The sequence below is a fragment of the Pituophis catenifer genome, unplaced genomic scaffold (assembly GCF_029215685.1).
Source record: "Pituophis catenifer annectens isolate HBS135680 unplaced genomic scaffold, rPitCat1.0.hap2 SCAF_1, whole genome shotgun sequence".
Lineage (NCBI taxonomy): Eukaryota > Metazoa > Chordata > Lepidosauria > Squamata > Colubridae > Pituophis > Pituophis catenifer.
In genome coordinates this window covers 78,073,352-78,094,086 of record NW_027256881.1, presented here as the reverse complement: position 1 = coordinate 78,094,086, position 20,735 = coordinate 78,073,352, and the positions used below count along the sequence as shown (strand labels likewise).

At 38.9% G+C, this 20,735-nt stretch overlaps 1 protein-coding gene across 1 annotated transcript in view; it reads right to left on the bottom strand.

The window, feature by feature from the left end:
* Positions 1 to 13,184: 13,184 nt before the first annotated feature.
* The window catches only part of RSPH3 (radial spoke head 3), a 33,328-nt gene continuing 25,777 nt past the window's right edge, over positions 13,185 to 20,735 (bottom strand). The window contains exon 10 of the mRNA XM_070931523.1: positions 13,185 to 13,310. Coding sequence (XP_070787624.1) covers positions 13,185 to 13,310 — 126 coding nt within the window. The remainder of the gene's footprint in view (positions 13,311 to 20,735) is intronic.

Below are 20,735 nucleotides of genomic sequence, written 5' to 3'. Positions count from 1 at the left end.
TTTTCACAGTTTAGGTAGCAGAAAGCATGCATCTAACATGAAATATTGCAATGATGAGCTGAAGGCTAAGTAGTTTGTGCAGATGGAGTCCCAGCCTCTGTTTCTGTCTTTGCTGGCTAGAGATAATTGATCCTAATGGATTAATTTTTCAAAGCAGTGTTTGGGCCAGTGATACTATATTCCCTAATTTGGTTTGCATTTGCACTTAAGTACAGTATTATTGAAGAGAAAATGGTGCCAAAGCTAACTTGGAGCAATTCATAGTTCAGTGTAGTGAAGAAATATTGTCTACATATAATTGTAGGTTTGAATAAGAAAGAGCTCTTGAAAATGCACCCTGATTCATAATTAAAATAAAAATTATAAAAATATTTTTTCCTTTAAGTTTAAAAAAAAAGAAATAAAGATTCCTGTCTTCTTCTAGAGACTCCATATGTGGATTCTATTTTTCCACTACAGGAATCCCGAAACCTCTATGAATGTGTGTGTGTGTGTATGTATGTATGTATGTATGTATGTATGTATGTGACTCAAAATAGCAAGAAGGTGATGTTTGTATGTGCATGCATACATGTGAGTAAATGTCCACATTATGAATCTCAAACTGAAACTTTATTTGCTTCTTTCATCACCATCCTAACATTTTTCCTCAGGCGGAGGGTCTGGCCCTCATCTAGCATGACCAAATGCAGCATCCTGATCCAACTGGACATTTTCATGTTCACATGTATTGTATTTTGCCAACTTTGCTTCGGCCTTCCATTTGTGCACTTGCCATCTGTATTAAAGTAGAAGGTGATGGGGTGGTGCTCATGGAACATGGTTGTACCACTATAGGCATTTCTTCTGAATTTTCTGATATTGGCGTGATGTCCATTTCCTTCCGAACTGTGTCAGGGAGAGAAACGTCTAATGACCAATGAAGCATGTGCATCTCCATGGCTTTTAAAGTGCGCTCAACACATCTGGTGACTTTTTTATGTAATTTACAAGTCACTAGATGCATAAGCTTACTTGCTTATGTAATTTGCTAAAAGAAATTGTATATATTGTTAGAAAAATACGGTAGTTGAAATCATTATTGCACTTCATCATTTCAGCCATAGAGACTTTATCTGTATAGCTGGGAAGCAAAGATGGAGGAAAGGAAGGTACCTCCCAGGCTTGTGTGAAATAAGCCTTAACATTTATAGCATATAATTTCCATCAGATTGCCTTCCATGTATATGCTATTTATTCACACACTGTTAAATCTTAGAATTAATTGCAATGTGATTTGGTAGGGACTTAATGGGCAAAGATTAACAAATTATTTTAACCTATTATTGAAATTAATAAGATCTAAGTGTCAAAATTTAGATTTTGAGATTGCCATTCTCGGCTTGAAAGGCCAATGGTCATCAAATAGGAAAAATCTGGAAAACTTTTTTTCGGAAAGCAGAAGGGAAGATTTCAACTAACTGCACTTGACTGAGCATATAGTCTAGCACACGGGTGTCAAACTTGTGGCGTCACATTGCCGTCACATGATGTTTAGCAATGTTTTTTCTCTTCATGGACCTGGGATGGGTGTGGCCTGCGGGTGACGCATCTGGCCATTGGGCTGCCAGTTTGACACCCCTGATCTAGCACCTTGTATCCAGATACACATTGCTTCTTGTACTGAACATTGGAATATATGATGCAGGTATATGTGCAAGTGGGTGTAAACATGGTGTAATGTTTGAGTAAACCAGTATTTTCTTATAGCCTTTTCAATCGATGTCATGCAGTGTTATTCATGTAGAATATACATATGTTTTCTGTGGGGAAATGTGATCATAATTGTTTATTTATGTTTAGAACATGTACAATTTATTAAGTCCTGCACAATGATAACATCACTATCCCATCTTGTCAGCCTGAGACAAGTCTAAATAACTTCATAAGCAAGATGACATGGGCCAGGAAGACACATTCCTGAGTAACATGGTAGAGTCTATTACTGCAGGACTTCCTATAAAAGGGGTGTGAAACTCAATTTCATTGAGGGCCTCATCAGGGTTGTGTTTGACCCTAGGGGCCGGGGTGGGCGTGGCCAGGGAGGGCATGGCCAGCTTGACGTCACTCATGTCGGGGGTGTCTGTGGTGGCCTGAGTGATCTGCCAGCGAAAACAGGCTCCTGAGCTCAGTTTTCAGCTGTTACGGCCTCCTGCCACCCTCTGCCAGTAAAAATGGAGCTCAGAGGGCCTGCGCGCAGTGCCCCCGAGCTACGTTTTCACTGGTAGAGGGTGGCAGGAGGCAGTCACGGCTGAAAACGGAGCCAGGAAGGGCTTCATGTGGCCCTTCCAAGCACCAGTTCTTTGCTGTTTCTAGGGTGGCCCCGCGGACCAGATCTAAGCACCCTGTGGGCCAGAGTTGGCCCGCAGGCCTTGAGTTTGACATCCCTGCTATAGAGCTCCCTACGGAAGCCTATTTTAAAAAAAGTTGGACCAGCCTAAGAGTTTAGTGGGGAAGTTCTCTTGGGATATTTAACTATGAACAGTGGCAATGAGAACTAAAGTTTCTGAGCACAAAGGTTGGTGATTACTTTGAAAGCCATAAATGGCTTAAGTCCAAAGTACTTAAGCCAGAATAGGGAACTGACTATGATTTGAGGACTGGATTCAGTCCTTCATTTCCTCTATCAGGTTAGATAGTCAGGGGTTTGGAATTTAGGAAGAGGAAGTCCTACCCCTGACACTTGCATTTTTCTTGTAGAAGGCAGAAGTGAATGACAGTTCCCTGCCTTCCCCTGCATGAAGGAAACCTTACTCATAACCAGACTGCTGCCCTCAAGCTGGAGCAAAGCTGACCTCTTTATTTTCTGAATGGAGCAGCCATGCTTTGGGTGAAAGAGCTATGCTTCCTGACATTCTGCTGGGATGCCTGCACCTTCTGCTCTCAGTGGTCTTCTGCTGTACCGTATCTTCTGCTGATGGTGTAGCACAGCTGAGATGAAAGTAGATGTTCTTCTGTTTGGAGCGTAACATCTTGCAATCTCAACTTCTCCTTTTGTTTATTTATTAAATTTATATATCACCCATCTCATTATCCAGAACAGCTCTTAGAGAATATATCATGTCCCAAAGACTGAGTCATGCTTGTAGATATATCTTATGGGTTTGGGGAATAGGTTTGGCTAGGTAGACCAGCTTTGTGGGCCAGATGAGTCTCCAGACCAAATGTTCTCCACATGTAACTTAAGGGGACACCACAAGTAGCAGCTACTTACTTCCTAGGATATGATAGGGATATATATCCAATATGTAGTGAAGGTATGAATGAGATTAAAAGACTTAATGGCCATGCTGGCAGAGTAGACTTCTTTGATCCAAAAAATTGTCCATTTACTTGTTAGCTTCTATCATTGTTGGACTGTTTGAGGTAAATTTTGTCTTCAAAGATTTTGACTGTTTTGAGGTAGATTTTATCCTCAGGTAGATGGTGATTTCTGCACTGGCTCTATGTAATTTTATTTGCTAATTCTGTTTTCAGTTTTGAATTGTTTCTTTTGATTTTTGTAACTGCTCCAAGCAGTGTAAATATTTTGGAATGATTGGATATAAGTATTTTGAATAATCAAGAAATATATTAATGTTTATTAAAGAATTCAAGATAGGCACATTAAATTTTATTATTCATGTTTAATATGCAATATTGATGATTTGAACTCATATCTCTTCAGTTAGCCACAGACTTTACTGGATAATCTTTGGACACTTGCCATTCCCACGAGCTGCTATGGAAAATCATATGAGAAATAAATTGCATGCTTTGCTTTGAATTTCTAGGAAGAAAAGGGGATTCCTTTGAAACATATAAATATATTGCAGGCAAACAACAAGTGGTTGATGTCTAAGTAAAACTGGAGGTTTATTTTCAGTTAGTTAATTATACAAAGGCAGAGGAGTTTCCTTGTGACATAATTATTATTTTTGTAAACCAAAAGCCCTTTGGGGAGAGGAGGTGTTATTTATGTGTTTATAAAATAGGTAGCAATTTTGGATGGCTAACCATTCCAACTTGATTGAATATTTAAGCAGAAGCAACACTAATCAGATGCCTAAGTTCTTATGCAAATCAATGGGGAAAAGGTGACAATGGCATAGTATTCCTGAGTGTTTTAAAAGATTTATCACTGCATATTAGGGAGACTGCCTAGTAAAGTCACATTATCTTAATACTGGAAACATTTATTTATTTACTCATTCATTCATTCATTCATTCATTTTCTATGCTGTCTATCTCACTGCTACTGCAAGTCTGCATTGCTGGAAAAGAAGGAAAGATTATGAAGAATAGCTTTATGAATTTCAGTATTAGAAAATGCTTGCTTTTTATTGAAATGGCAAAGATGAACCTATATGTAAAAGAGAACTTTCCTAACCTTAGGAATTCCATATGTATTGAGCTTCAACAACCCTCAAGGCCAAACCCACCTTATCATTTTTCATTTTAGATTCTTTATAATCAATCAAGGTTAGAGGTGTTAGGTATTATATCTGTGAAGACCCATAAAGACCTGCTATAGGTTGGTGCCAGGCCATACCTGCAATCTCATTTAACTCTCACCACTGACTTTCCATACTGATGATGACTTAGCTATTTTCCTGATTTATAGCAGTCTTGAAGAGGTGTTCTTGAAGCAGTTCTAATACCTAAGGAGCTGCTACAAAAAGAGAGGGTCAACCTTTCTACAAAACACCTCAAGGCAGAATAAGAAGCAATGGATGGAAACTAATCAAAGAGCCAACCAACCTAGAACTAAGGAGAAATTTCCTAACAGTTAGAACAATTAATCAGTAGAATGACTTGCCTCCAGAAGTTGTGGGTGCTCCATCACTGGAGGCTTTTAAGAAGAGATTGAACAGCCATTTGTCTCAAATGGTATAGGGTTTCCTGCTTGAGCAGGACCTCCAAGGACCCTTCCAACTCTTATTCTGACAGGCAGATAGTTTCCAATTTAGAATAATCAAAGCTTGCTGGGAGTGACAAGTGTGGGGATGGTTATTAATTTGTATTGAAAAAGAGTGGGAAAACTGTAGGTCGCATAAATGAGGAAGCTGTTAACAATATCCCATTTGCTTTCGTATCTATGTGAAGTGTAAATTATTTGCTCAGACACAAACTTTTTTAAATACTGTGAATGACATTTATGAAGCTCAGGGAAAAAAAGTTTAGAACAAAATAAGTTGCTAATGTTTTATATTTCTATCTGCTGCCTGTGTCTGTTTGTCCTCTGCTAACCATTTCACACTGAAATTTAGCATTTACCTCTTCCCATTATGCAAGCAAACTGCAAACTTCCTGAGTCCAGATTTAAAAGTCAATGCATTCTACAAGTATGAGCAATTAGAGAAATATTTCACCTCATTTTAAAAATACAGAGAGTGCTTTGTACTGAGTAATTGCTTTGGAGAAGAACTGAATTAAGTTATGCAATTAAAAGCACTGTAACAATGCTTATAAAAAAATCTTAGGTCAAATCTTGAATTCTTAGGTGGGTCAAACATACTGTTATTCACTAGCCAGGTATTCTTGCATGAGTTGGTTAGATCACATGGTAAATGCACATGCTATGCTAAGCCTCCATACAATTCGTTATACAATTCATGGAATTGGGAAGAGAATTGAATTAGAAGCAGAGTAGCATAACTTCATATCTGTGCAGAAATAATTTTTGGTGACAAGCACAATAGTGTAATAATATCTTAAGCCGACACAAGCTGTCTTTAAATGGTCTTGATAGATCAGGTCAACTTCAATCAAGACTCCAAAATTTATCTGAAATTAAGAAAATTATTTCAAAAATGACATTAAAAAAAAAAGACTATTTGGAAATTACCAGCAAGAGGGGACAAGGATTTACTTATGTTTGAGCTGGGCAGCTATGTAAACTTGCTAAATAAATAAATTAGAAATGTCCCTCCTATGCATACAAAGAGTTTGGCAGATCTGCAGCTAATATTTCTAATGAAATAATTAAATTGTCAGCTTCCTCTGGAACCGCCTGTGTGGATCTTGTGTCGAGGGGTTTTCTGACACTCGGCATAAATAATTAAATAGAAGTGAACTAAAAAGGTATAGGAAATACGATGTTAACAAAATTATTGCCTGACTTTTTTTTAAAGCTGACTCTCACTCAGTTTGCCATCAAATTTTTGTATCATAGAAAATAAAGCTTAGATACGTATGTATGATGTATTACATCTGTGGGAGTTCCACATTTATTTTTCATTATGAGTTTACTACCCTCTGATCACAGAATACTAAAGGAGACACAGGAATAAAAAACCACACCTACCTTAAAGACACTCTATTTGTTATGCAATATCATATGCTTGCTAAATTTAGGCCTGGTGCAAGCAAGGGCAGTGTTAGTGAAACACTGACTTCCAGTATACAACTTTTGGCATACTCCTCTCTGAAACTGGTCCAGTTTCTCTAAAGCTCTTAGAGTAGCTTTCTCAATTTGATGTCCTCCATATACCACTCCCATCACTTTATCTCAAGGACAGGTAACTTGGGATAAACTTCCCAGCTCTTGAATTAGAACTCCCATCAACTCAATTGTCATGGCAAATAGTATGAGAGTTACAGTTTAAAAAAAAAAGCTGGAGGAAACTGGATACCTATTTCTTTACTAGAGAACATTGTCTATGTTGCACATAGAAGGAAATAGTGTACATATTGAGTGTATTGATACAAGAAGTCTGTCATGAGATACCAACAGGATATATCCCAACCATCATAAAGTTCTGAGAAGAAGTTAAGAAGGAAAATTTAATAGTTCCACACTTAATCTTGATCCATGTGGCACTTCCATTCTAAAGCATTTTCTGGTAGGATCTAGGGTTGTCTGAGAAGCTTGTGAATATGTGTTTTTTTTCCCATGGGAGGGAAGTCCTAGCTTTCTCTTCCAGTTCCTGAGCTTCCCTGCTTTGGTAGGCACTGTAAATAGAATGATAATTTCAGAGTTTCTTATTTCTCCCCAGTAGCCCAATCTAAATAAGCAGAGATGTAAAGGACCATCTCTTTCAATCAGAAACACGTGTTCCAGTATGCAAAATGTTGTGTGGAGCAGCTTGAGTTAATTATTTCTGCTTCTTATTTTCAATGGTGAGAGACTAGCAATCCTGCATTGTTTTCAAAATGCTTTGGAGAGATTCAGAAGTGGAAGCCCTCATGCTGTGTAAATGTCTTCAGATGCCTTCAAACCAGAACCAACTTTGAGATCAGAGATACAATACACAAGAAAATAATGAATCTGCCATTCTCCTAGATACTGATTGCAATTCCTTGGTTACTTTTAACTTCTAAAATCTCCAGCCACAGATCTCCACCAATTTTATATTTTATCGCTTTATTATATAATATTCATTTTTAAAGCTTTGTTGAAATTTCCCTAACTTCAGTCATTCTCCTCTACTTCATTAAAGAATTCCAGCCTTCTTGCATTTCACTTTTTTTTTCATAGCCCCTGGCTCCTGATTATCACAATCCTGAAAAAGAATATGGATTTCTGTTGGATATCTGTTGCTTTTAGGAATCTCATATATTTTACCCCCCAGGAGTAGGCTTCAAAAATTTTAGCAAGGGGTTCTCTGCCCGGTTGCTGGGAGGGCGTGGCCATGGTGGGCATGGCCTAGCCACAGTGGGGTGGGGGGAGGGTTGCCCTCTTCGGGCTCCAGAGGCTTTCCTTGAGCCTCTGGGAGGGTGAAAATGGCCTCCCCAGGCTCCAGAGGCTCTCTGGAGGCTGGAAATGGGCCTGTTTCCAGTCTTCCTGAACCTCTGGTAGGCTCGTTTTTCACTCTCCCTGAGCCTCTGTGCGTGCCCTGCACTTACCTGCATCCAAAATGGGCTGCGTGGGGACTCCTGGGAGAGGTGGGGTGGGCAAGGCCAGCCAGGAGTGGGATTTGGGGGTTCTCCGAACTGCACAGCATCTTAGCTAGAGGTTCTACCAAACCCCTGTGAACCCCCAGCAGCCCCCCCCATGTCATATTGCTTGACATGCAGAGATTAAGCAAGAGAATATTTTTCTGGCTGAAGAAAAAGAGTACCGTATCTTCTGAATTTCTGCCTAACAGCTTGCTTTTGAGACTCAAAGCTAACTGCATAAAAACCAGCTCAAATATTTAAAAAGTTCAACATTGAGCTATTTGAATTGGCCCCTACAAAACCTGCACAGCCAGGCTTCAACACACTGTACTGTCTACCTGAGGAATTCAGAAAGCAGATTTATTGCAGAACTCCTTCCTTATCTAGTCAACCTCTGGGACTTTGGGAGTCGAATTTCAGAAGCAAACGAAGCATTAAGGAACCTCAGTGAACTTTGTGGGAGGGAGATTAGAGGAAAAGGCAAAGAGAAGGCTCTCTCTCTCACCTGGCAACACGGAGCACTGAGGTCATCGAAAATGGATGGTTTATTCAGTCTCTCCTTATGACACACCTAGCCCCAGGAACACCACTGTGAAAGAATTAGCTGTGATTCATGAGCAGAACAGTAAACAAAAAGTGTTTATTAGCAACTCCTGTCAAAACATTCTGCTAAACCACATTCTGACAGTGACTTCCTTTTCTTGTCTCAATTTCTTTTTGTATTCTAACACATTTTAAATCTGTGTTAAAATGTTAATCTTATTCTTAATGTTAAATGCATGATACCTTGAATTGCAATTAGGCTGCTTTAAGGACTACACACCATATCTGTGTATCTGGAGAATCAGCCCTTTCTGAAAGACTTGCATATAGTCCATAGGACTATCAATTTGGCTGCAAAAATGTAGAAGATCATTAGAAGATAACAAACATAAGAGGTTTTTGGTTGTCTTAGTTGCCATTTAATAGTTGCCTATATTTTTGCAGCCCCTAATAAGTCAAAGAAGTATATTATTAGGTATATAATCGTGTTAATACATTTTTCCTTCCTTCCTTCCTTCCTTCCTTCCTTCCTTCCTTCCTTCCTTCCTTCCTTCCTTCCTTCCTTCCTTTCCTGCCTGCTTTCTCACCTGTTAGACCAAAGTTGTGTCTCAAAATAACAGTTTGTTTTAAGAATGAATTGCTGAACAACCAAGAGTGGCCTGGTTTATACAGCACATTATGTAAAATCAGGCAAACCCACTTTGTCCTACCCTGAAGACAATCTGCTCAGTTGCAAAAATCCAGATGACCACTGGGTGACAGGGAAGAGACACAAAGTAGATGATGCTGTTATTAGATGGATTAGAACTGGCTGATCAATTTTACAGTGAAGTTTATTCAACGAATGGATGAATTTAGTCAATGGCTCTGTACCCAGATGGAAAGAAGTATCACATCAGTAGTATTCAACACTTTTATGCATGACTTTGTTGATTGGGGAAAGTGTTCAATTATTAGATTTGCAGGTACAGTTTTATACAATTATTACATCTGCAGCTGTTATAAACAAAAAAAAATAGCAAACTATTTAGAGAACACAATCAAAATTGAGGAGCATATTGACAAGCTAGAGCATGAATTTCTGAATTTCCCATGAATTTCAACAGTGATAAGTGCAAAGTCCTATTATTGGGTAAGAAAAATAAAAGTATGAATATCAATACAGGATAGAGTGAGGTAGGGATAAGGAAACCATATTGAGCAGCATTGCAGGCAAAAAAGACCTGGGTGTTTTTATAGATCATATGCCACATATAAGCCTATGATGTGACATGACTGTAATGAAGCAACTGCAATCCCAGGCCGCATCAACCAAATTATAGTCTGAGGATGAAGAGAAGTTATTGCCCTTCTCTATTCTGCATTGGTCAGACTACAGTATTGTGTTCAAACTCCTGGGAAAACTTTAGGAAGCAGATTGACAAATTAAAGCATCTTCATACGAAAGTAACCAAGATGATAAGGGCCTTGGAAGGAAAGTCTTCTGAGGAATAGTTGGAACTATTGATTATATTTAATTGGGGGGGGGGGGAAGAAGACAGTCAGAAGGTAGGATAACTGCTTTCACAAATCCAAATGACTTTCAAGTATAGTAGACCCTGAACCAGAATTATTCAGCGTTGTTCCAGAAAGGAAGTTTAAATTACAAGGAACTATATTTTAGTTGGACATGGGGAAACATTTCTTAAAGTCCACTTTAATAATGGAATAGATTGCCTTGGAAAGTGGTGGTCTGTCCTTTGCTGGATGTGTTTAAGCAGAGGCTGGATGACTATTCGTTGGGCATTCTGCAAAAATGGCTTCCTGCACAAGGTACGGGGTTGGACTGCACAATCTCCAAGATACTTCTCAATCCTCACTTTCTGTGATTCAGGCTTGAAATATATCTTATTGTACATAAAGTTTGGAAGCCTTGGCTTAGTGGCACAGCTTAATCATACATTGTTTACAATCCATGTTTGATGGTTTAGCAATGTTATTGAATGTAAGTTTATTCAATAAATCATGATTAAACAAATCATGCCTTAATGGAATGTGTGGAAACCGAGTCAGTCAGCTGAAATCCATTCCTTTTTTCAGTTTGACGATGCCTTTGAGCTATGAATATTAGAGAAATAATATATCCAACAGGGCACATTTAATGATGTAAAGTACGTTAACATTTCATCAGCCTAATCCTATGCCATAATGAGATAGGATGGATGGTTTATGGGAAGCTAACCTTTTATTGGTGTGTTAAGAGAATGGTGCTGCCAAATTCTGCATGCAATGTGTGATCTATCACTAAACTTTGTCTTTCCCATTTCTGGGTATTTATTCCCTTCTGAGAGAATGCCCCAAAATGCATGTTGAAGTGTGAGATGTTTTCCAAAGCAGTTTACCATCCCTGTGTTAACATATTGTTGCCCAAAATACAGAAAAGGCTCAATTTCTCTTGGAAGTGTTTCCATAAATGTGCTTATGTGCATGTACATATATTGGATACAGAACAGAACAGAATAACAGAATTGAAAGGGATCTTGGAGGTCTTCTAGTCCAACCCCCTGCTCAGGCAGGAAACCCTGTATCATTTCTGACAAGTAGCTGTCTAATCTCTCCTTAAAAACTTCCAGTGGTGGAACATTCACAACTTCTGGAAGTAAGTTATTCCACTGATTAACTGTCAGGAAATTTCTCCATAGTTCTAGATTGCTTCTCTCCTTGATTAGTTTCCATCCGTTGCTTCTTGTCCTGCCTTCAGGTGCTTTGGAGAATTAGGTTGACTCACTCTTCTTTGTGGCAACCCTTTACTGATTATGACGGGAACGGAGAAGTGGGGGGAAAGGAAGATTCAGAAAAGAATGTATTATTTTCCATACTGTACTGGATTTGATAGAAAATGAAAAGTGTTTCCACTGTTACAATTACAAACAGTGTCTCCATAGCTACAATTACTGGTACTGATGCCACAATACAAACAATATACTTTTTCTTTGGAAAATGAGGTGGATAAAATATCCATATCATTTCATTTTTGAGATCTTCTGTGTCATCAAACCCCAACTATTAACTTAATTAATTAACTCACTCTGTTATCCCTTAATTAACTCTAGTGAGGAGGAGGAGGAGGTTGAACTACAGAAGAATTAGCAGAAAGGCTGGTTCTGTCACAGCAAATATGAGGTAATGTGATTTTACTGGAATGGAGACCTTTATATTAGAGGGAAGCAAAAATAAAACACTTGCATAACTTGTCTGTTCAAGAAGTTCAAATTAAATTTCCAGAACAGATCTAGGGCTCCCAATCAATGGTTGGAACTTTAATAATGATTATTCAATCATTTCCTATTTCCTAGAAGTGAGAAGGTAAATTACTTTCCAAGCTACCCCATTTGATTATATGAATTATTTGTTTCAAGAAGAAAGATGTTTGATCTTTGCTGCCAATGCAGCTTTGATGGCATATAAGAAATTACGACAAGAAACTATTTTTAAGTCACAGTGTCTTGTTTTGTAATCTTGAATACATCTTTAAACACACCTTTTTTATTTGGAATTCAATTCAGGATGAACATAAATCGAAAACTCCCTGATTAAAAAAAATGTGGTTGGCTTTATTACGACGCTTATTGTATTAAGCACTTGGCATCTTGCGGAAAACGTGCTATTACAACTTTGTTCATTTCTACAACAGTTGCCCAACTACATACTTGTTTGAGTCTGCACCATGAAAGTAACTCCTACTCGAAACAGTGACACTGCTTGTTGCATCACTGTTACACAACACTGCAAGGCTGGCTTCACATCCCTTTTTGGCGAGGCACATCAAGTTCCGATACGTAGAATCCCGATTTGCCTAAAATGAAAACTTACAAGCATCTGCTTGCTTTTTCCTCCCAGGAACTTCTGGGCAAGTTCTTATCTCACCTACATCCTCTCCTGCATTTGATAAATCCTAATTTGCATGACTGAAGGAGATAATTTAATCCAAGAAGATACGATGGCACCAACTTGCATCACCTCCCCATTTTTTCCCCCTCCCCTGCCTAACCAACTTGCCAGAGGAAAAAAAGTTCTTGAAACTTGAATGCCTGCGGTGATATTTGTACAATTTTACTTGGCCTCAGGAAGGTATGGCCTGTAGTCTAGAGATCTCAGAAACCCTGAGAATAAGAACCAGGGCAGATAAAGGCACCAGGCTGTTCTCACTGAACATTTCTTTACAACAGCAGGTCCTCTTGTTCCGTGGATTATTTTGCAGCCTTGATGCAGAGCAGGAAAATGATTAATAGCCCACTCTTAAGTATTCCTACTCAGCGGGACTCCCCCCCACCCCCCAGTGTTGCCCCATCAGTAAACTTCTTTTAAAGTACCGAAAAGATCACTGAATCTTCAAATCGCCCAAAGCGTGGAAGTTCCTTGATTTAAAAAAAACAAAAAACAAAACTCTGACTCAAATATACACTGCTCAAAAAAAAAAGATAAAAGGGAACACCAGCAGAAGACATCCGAGATCTGAATGAATGAAATAGCCTTATTAAATACTTTGTTCGTTACATACAGTAGTTTTGTGTTCCCTTTGGTTGTTTGAGCAGTGTATAAACTACTGTATGTAAAGAACAAAGTATTTAATAAGGCTATTTCATTCATTCAGATCTCGGATGTCTTCGGCTTGTGTTCCCTTTATTTTTTTTTTTGAGCAGTATATATTTCAGAAAAGAAAAGAGGAGGCGCGGGAGGTGGGGGGGGGGGGAATGTGAAGGTCAGTTTGGACCTTGCCCTCCGATTTCTTCTACACCGCCACCACTTCCTCGGAGACGTCGATGACGGAACTCCTTGAACCACCTGTCCTTTGTCCACGTTGTCAGAGGCGGCGACGGCGCCGCTTGCTGCAAAAAAAAAAAAAAAAAAAAAGAGGCAAGCCTAAAAGGAGGTCAGATTAAGTATCTGTACATAAAAGAATCGCAGGCGGAAACTCCTGCCTCTGTAAACTGATCGCTCCTCTGCCGTCTAGTTTCGTTCTCTCTGGGCGGGGGGACTCGCGGGGGGGGGGCGGAGTGAAGGGGGGGGGAGAGACGAAGGGCGGGCGGTGGAACTTTGCCCTGGGCGCGATTGTGCTGTCATAAAGATCGGCAGCCAATGAACGGGACAGGTTAAAATAGAGCCTTATAAATAGCTGAGCTGGCCTGGCGATGAAGGCGATAGGGGCCACGGTGTAAAACGAGCGTGGTTTTTTTTCACCTATCACACATAGATGGTGCGGATTGCTGTAACTCCACTTGATCCGGAGCGCTGCCCCGAATGCATTCAGTTATAAAAACTAAGTGTCTAGAAGTTTGCTTTAAATTCTTTTTAACTCCTCCGTTATTATCATTTTATTATCATAGCCAGGTTTCCTGTGAGTAAGCCTTTAAAAGTGGTTGGTCAATAAGAAGGTTCATTTGGTTCGTTTTCCTCCTGCCCAGTTGTGACAGATTTTTTTTTTAATGAAGTGGCCTTGGTTTTAAATATTGGGAATGTTCTCAAAACGAATCACTTTCCCCATTGGCATCCATTATGTTTCCCAGCTTTGGTTTGTAAGCTTGACTTTTTCTTTCTCCCTCAAAACTGCAACTTGCATTATCAATTAAGTAGGCATTTTAATGGAAACGTTTCAGGAAAAAAAAGTGATTTCCCCTTTGCTGTCTTTCTAGAGCTCTGGATAATTTATAACAACTTAAAAACAGGAAAACCGCAATCAAACTATAATTGAAAAAAAAAATGGACCGCTTTCCTGAATACATTAAACATCGTTTTGATATAAAAGGGAGGAGGGGTTGTCACACAATGCAGGAATAATAGTTGATCTGAAGTTGAACTAGTGATCTGCCTTTGAAAATATTTTTTAATGGTAATCTGTAGCAATTTGTGAGGTTTCTTGTACATTTATATTTTATTGTTCATGAACAATACATGAAACCGCCAAACACATTTCATTGGCTGGGCTAACACAAGACTAGCTATGGTTTGTCATTCTGATTGAATTTATGCATTGTGCTGTTACAGCGTGGTTTAGAATACATGAACTAAGATTATGCCAAATCTGACCTGCAAAAATTCATACTAGATGACAGCAAAGGATAGGAGGTTTTTCCTTCTGTGGCTATCAAGTGACTGCCTAGATTTTTGCTGCCAGATCTACTAACTCTAGAGCAGGGGTCCTCAAACTTTTTAAACGGGGGGCCAATTCACGGTCCCTCAGACTGTTCCGGGGGGGGGGCGGACCAACTTGGTAGGTGTGGCTAGGTGGTCATGTGACTGGGTGGACGTGGCCAATTTAGCAGTCCAAACAATGCACACAAATTAAACTTTAATTTGTTATGCTCCTGAGGGTGGAAAGTAGGTTAGTAAAGAGATGTGGCTGCCTGGGGATGTGTATGAGGGACTTCTCTCTCTCTCTCTCTCTCTCTCTCTGTGTGTGTGTGTGTGTGTGTGTGTCTCCCTCTCTCTCTCTCTCTCTCTCTCTCGAGGTCGAGGAGGCAAAAACGGGCCCATTTTTGGTCTCCAGAGGCCTCTGCGCGTCTCATTTTTGGCCTCCCCGGCCTCCAGAAGGCAGGTGGGGGCCAGCAGGTAGGCAGGGCTATGTGGGCAGGGCAGCCTTGTGGTCCTGCGTGGGCCAGATTAATGGCTTCAGTAGCCATATCCGGCCCCCGGGCCATAGTTTGACGACCCGTGCTCTAGAGTAAACTCAGACATTGTGGCTTGTATGTGATGCTTTCTGGCTTAATATTATTGTCTATCTTAATAATCACAAACCATTATTTAGGAGGCACATTGGCTAGGTTAAAATGTGAAGCTAAAGAACTCATACTCTTGTTCAGTCCAATATAGGAATCAGGTCACTGTGTTAATGGTAATGAGATGCATAATTCTTTTTTCTGTTCACTGAAGATTTCAATCATCAAGAAAGACAAAATGATGACTAACAGGTATAGTTAAAAAAACAGAATCCTTGAGAGTGATGGTATAAACATGTTTCTAAAGTAGAACAAGTAACTGTCAAAATACAGTTTTAATTACGTTTGCCTGATCCTGTTTGGAAAGTGCTAGCTTTGTGAATTTGGAACATTTTGTCAAGTAATTCTTTTAAAAATAAAAGGTTCATGATATTCCTGGATTGAATTCAATACAAATGTATTAATCATACTGAATTAAGTTGATTTATGGTAAAGCAATCATGAAAAATCTACTTTACCCACAACATGTACTTAACTATCTATTATTAAAGTTTGGTTGTTCCATAATACAAACTTTTATTGGATAACCAATAAATTGGTGACCCATTATTGTCCTGTGTATTTTGCAGCATTTAGTGCAACTCTTGTAACCAAATCTCCAATAAACAAAGATCCCAATATAATTCTGCCAAAATTTCAGTGGGGTCAAATACTTTAGTCATTTTCAAGGTGAGCTGAAAAAAGGAACTGAATTGTGATGTTTCTATTCCAGCTAAAGGGCCAACAGTAGGCCTAAAAGTGTGGAAATGTGAATCCAATTGTAAGTGGTGCAACCACAATTTCAAAAGTTGTTTTAAGAGTGTAGATTCATGTAATATAATATGAAGAAATTAAAAAAAAATAGGAGAATCTTGCGAAATTATGTGGCTTGCAGTTTTTGATGGCCCAATAGTGAATTCGTTTAACTGAAATTAGTGCTAGTTCAGTGATAGCAGGCATCAGATAAATTAGAATTTTCCTTAGTTGCAACTACATGGGAAAGTCTTATCAGAGGAAATATTTTATTTTTTATTTTTATTTATTTTTATATGCCGTCCTTCTCCAGAGACTCAGGGCGGCTTACAATGCATTAAGCAATAGCCTTCATACTTTCGTATATTTTATACAAAGTCAGCTTATTGCCCCCACAAACCGGGTCCTCATTTTACCCACCTTAGAAAGGATGGAAGGCTGAGTCGACCTTGAGCCTGGTGAGAATTGAACTCGCAGTAATTGCAGGCAGCTGGATGTTAAATGCTGTCTTAGTAGGAGGCATTAGCCTCCTATGCCACTCAGGCTTTAGATGTTATTTGGAGCCGAAAAATTCTCTATAGATTGAAATACCAGTGCTAAAAATGATTAAGATTAAGTTACAGCAAAAATGTAATTTTGAAATTTTGTTGCAGTGATAGAGCACACAAAATTAAGACATGGTTTATTCTTATTCTTTATGAAACCAGTGGGTTGGTAATATAGGTGTTCCTGAGACATAATCACACATGGACTGAAAGGCAAATAATATCCCCCTTCCACTTTCCCTTAATGGTGTTCTGGTTAGCATTATAAAAAATCTTTTTTCATAAATGAATGAGTGGCTCTCCTGTCATATTTTGGGTTAGAAACAGATACATATCTCTTCCTTCGTTCTCATAGCTTCTTGTGAAGTACTGAGAATTCTTTCAGGTGTATTTATGAACAATAAATTCCTGTTTTACAGATTTATCATGATCTTTGCTTTTCATGAAAGAAAAATGGAAAAGTTTAAATGCCTTTTGTATATCTTTGGAATCTATATACTACTAAAACTCTCGTCATGAGCTTTAACTGGGTGAAACAGTGCATCATAGGGCAACAATTTTTGAACCAAGGTACTCAAAAGGGCTAATTACAGAATGTGTTCAAAATCCAGGACCCATGGTTCCCAACGGAGTGAAACTTGGGAAGGTTGTGACTGCTTCAGTGCTGGCTGCAATGGTGGGATTCAATTTTTTTTACTACCAGTTCTGTGGGTGTGGCTTGGTGGGCAAGGCATGGCTTGGTGGGCGTGGCTTGGTGGGCGTGACAGTGGAAGGATACTGTAAAAATCTCCATTCCCACCCCACTCCAGGAGAAGGTTACTGCAAAATCCCCATTTCCTCCTGATCAGCTGGGACCCGGGAGGCAGAGAATAGATGGGGGCTGGGCCAGTCAGAGGTGGTATTTACCGGTTCTCCGAACTACTCAAACTTTCCACTACCGGTTCTCCAGAACTGATCAGAACCTGCTGAATACCACCTCTGGCTGGCTGGTGCTGCAATCTTGCTTCAGTCATGTGATCTTTGTTTTCAATGTTGCATGACAGTTTCCCAGCCAGTCTTGAAATCCATTGCTTTATCCTCCATCAGCAGCAGCCATTGCTGGAAAGGGAAGGGAATTGGAAAGGCAGGCAGGAAGGCTTTCCAATGCTCCCTGCCAGATTACCACAAGGAAACTCAATGGGGAAACCAGTGGGAAATCAGAAGTCATTCCTGCTCCCACTGCCTTTCTTCCCACTCTTGGTCATTCCATTTCTCTGTTTATTTGACGAAATATCTCTGAAATGTTGACCCAACCGGTTATCTAGTTATTTATACATTGTGTGCAGATCTTCAAAGGGACACTTAGCTTCCCTGAAGTTTGGTTCAAAGTGTTCCTTCAAAGTAAGGCAATGTCCTGTTTATCTGCATAGAGGGAGGACAGCTTTGCTCAGTGGCTGTGATTTGTGAAGAACATCATCAGCATAACCTCAGCTCTTCCTAGAGATGAACCAAATGCAGCACATTGAGACATAGCCATAAGGCAATCTTCATACTTCTTATATTTTATATGTCTGATATCTATTCTTAGCCTTCTAGCAGTTGGGTGGAAGGATTATATGTATCATTATGGTTGGAGTTATTTTTGGTAAGGCTTAGTGATATAATTTGACAAGATCCAGGCATTTTATCAAGCATGACAATGCAGGGAGATGGCCGTTTGCAGACCAAAAGGAGGTTATCCTTCAAATAATTATAAAATCCTTTGCAGATCAATAACTTGCACGAGTCAGACAGCCACAAAGATAAATTTGTCCTATGCAACTACCACTACTTCTGATGAGTTTAAATAAATACTTCTATTACCTCTATTATGTAAGTTATATTTTCACAAGGATACACTGTTCTCATGGCATTAGAAACACACCCTTTGTATGCAGCATTTTTTCCTTTCTTGAAATGTTTGTTCTGCCTGGAAGATTAATGTTGTGATTTTCTCAGTGTTCAGGTTATTCACCCAGAGGTTAACCCTTTACTGTGGCCTCTAGAAGATGGAAAGCAAATTAAGAAAAGCAACTAAAAACATTAGCAGCACCTGTCCTCTTTCAGTTTAGCGATTAAACACGGGTAAAGAAAAACTTGGATCAAAATACTATAATGATATTGGAGGAATTCAGTCCCAGCAAAAACAAAGTAGCTAAAAAATCAATAACAACTACAACCACACTTTCTCTTAATGGTGTCTCCTTGATAATTCTTCCCTTTTTCTCAACACTGGAGAAAGCTATATGTAGGGAGGGTAAAGAAATTAAATATATAAATAAGGGAAATGGCAATCTCTTCTAAAAATCTCTATATTCCATCTTTCCCCACATCTTATTATTGCATTCAAAACTCAGTATTGTACATAACCATCCAGAAATGATGTCTTGTATAACTTGGAGAATTCTGAATGATGGATACCTTACTACAGTAGATTCACCAGGTAGTTATCAAAAGCAGAGTCTTCCTTAAAGTGGTATTATCTATGTGCAGCTTCTTTCAAAACAAGATTTATCAGGCCCGTTCATTCTAAACGTGTAATGGATGATGGAATACTATGTACTTTAATTGCTTAGATTATTATATTTTTCCAGCTTAGTATCTATGTTGTGATTTTGAACTGGAACAGTCTAAAACAGGCAGTTATAGTGTAGATGTTTTTTACACTGCTGACAATGCTTTTGGATCAGATTTTGTGTACTACTACTGTTATTCCAATGCTTTAACTAGAATATAGATTTACATTTAGAAGCATTTTAAATAATTATTTCTGGGGATTTACAGGTTGGTGACCTCTTGTGGAGTAAAAATACAAGAAAGAAAAATAAGTCAGACCTCTTTGCACGCACAAAGAATTATTTTATATTGTGCTTCTTTTAGCAACACTGCATTCCCTGTGAATGAACTATTAATAATACTCTAAGACTATTCAAATGTAGTACAGGCAGTCCTTGACTTACAACAGTTCATTTCGTGACTGTTCAAAGTTACAACGGCACTGGAAAAAGTGACTTATGACCATTTTTCATGCTTACAACCGTTGCAGTATCCCCATGGTCACGTGATCAAAATTCAGACACTTGGCAACTGACTCATACTTATGACGGTCATAGCATCTTGGGGTCATATCAGGAGTGAAATGCTCCCTGTTCGGACCGGATCGCCCGATCTGGTAGCGATGGAGGCGAGTGGTTCGGAGAACCGGTAGCAAAAATCCCTGGGCCTCCCCATGCCCAGCTGAGCTGCACGATCATCAGAGGCTTTTTTTTTTTACTTTTAAAAGCATTTTTTCTACAACCTTTTCGACTGAAAAAATGCTTTTAAAAGTAAAAAAAAAAGCCTCTGATGATCGCGTGGCTCAGCTGGGATCGTCAAAGGCTTTTAAAAGAAAAAAGCCCTTCTTTTCTTTTAAGTGCCTCTGACGATCCCAGCTGAGTTGCCTGATCGGCAGAGGCTTTTAAAAGAAAAAAAGCCTCTGCCGATCAGGCAACTCAGCTGGGATCATCAGAGCCTTTTGAAAGCATTTTTTTTACAACCTCTTCCCCGAAGAGGTTGTAGAAAAAATGGTTTTAAAAGTAAAAAAAAAAAAATGGCCACGCCCACCCAGTCACATTACCCCCCACTACCACCAAGCCACGCCCACAGAACCGGTAGTAACAAATTTTAGATTTCACCCCTGGGTCATGTGATCCCCTTTGGCAACCTTCTGACAAAGTCAATGGGGAAGCTGGATTCACTTAACAGCTGTGTTACTAACTTAATGACTCCAATGATTCACTTAATAATTGTGGCAAGCAAGGTTTTAAAATGGGGCAAAACTCACTTAACAAATGTCTCACTTAACAACAGAAATTTTGGGCTCAATTGTAGTTGTAAGTCAAGGACTAACTATACTCCTTTTTAAAAATATTGGATGTTCACTAGCCAGCGGATCCTAAAACATGCACCATTTGAAACCAGATTGAGAACTTGTCATGAGAATTTTTATCATTAAATGATAAAAATATGATGTATGATTACATCATACAACCGTCATATCATATTTGTTTTTACTGAAATAATCTGAAAAGTACAGATATGATTACAAACTTAATAAGATTTGTAAATACGGAAGCAGCAGAAATGTTCTAGTATCAAAAACATGACCTTGTAGGAATCAAGAATAGAATTTATTTTTTAAAACCGGTCAAACAGCCATCTTTGTTTTTTTATTTTTCATGGTCTTAACTTTATATCAAAAAGA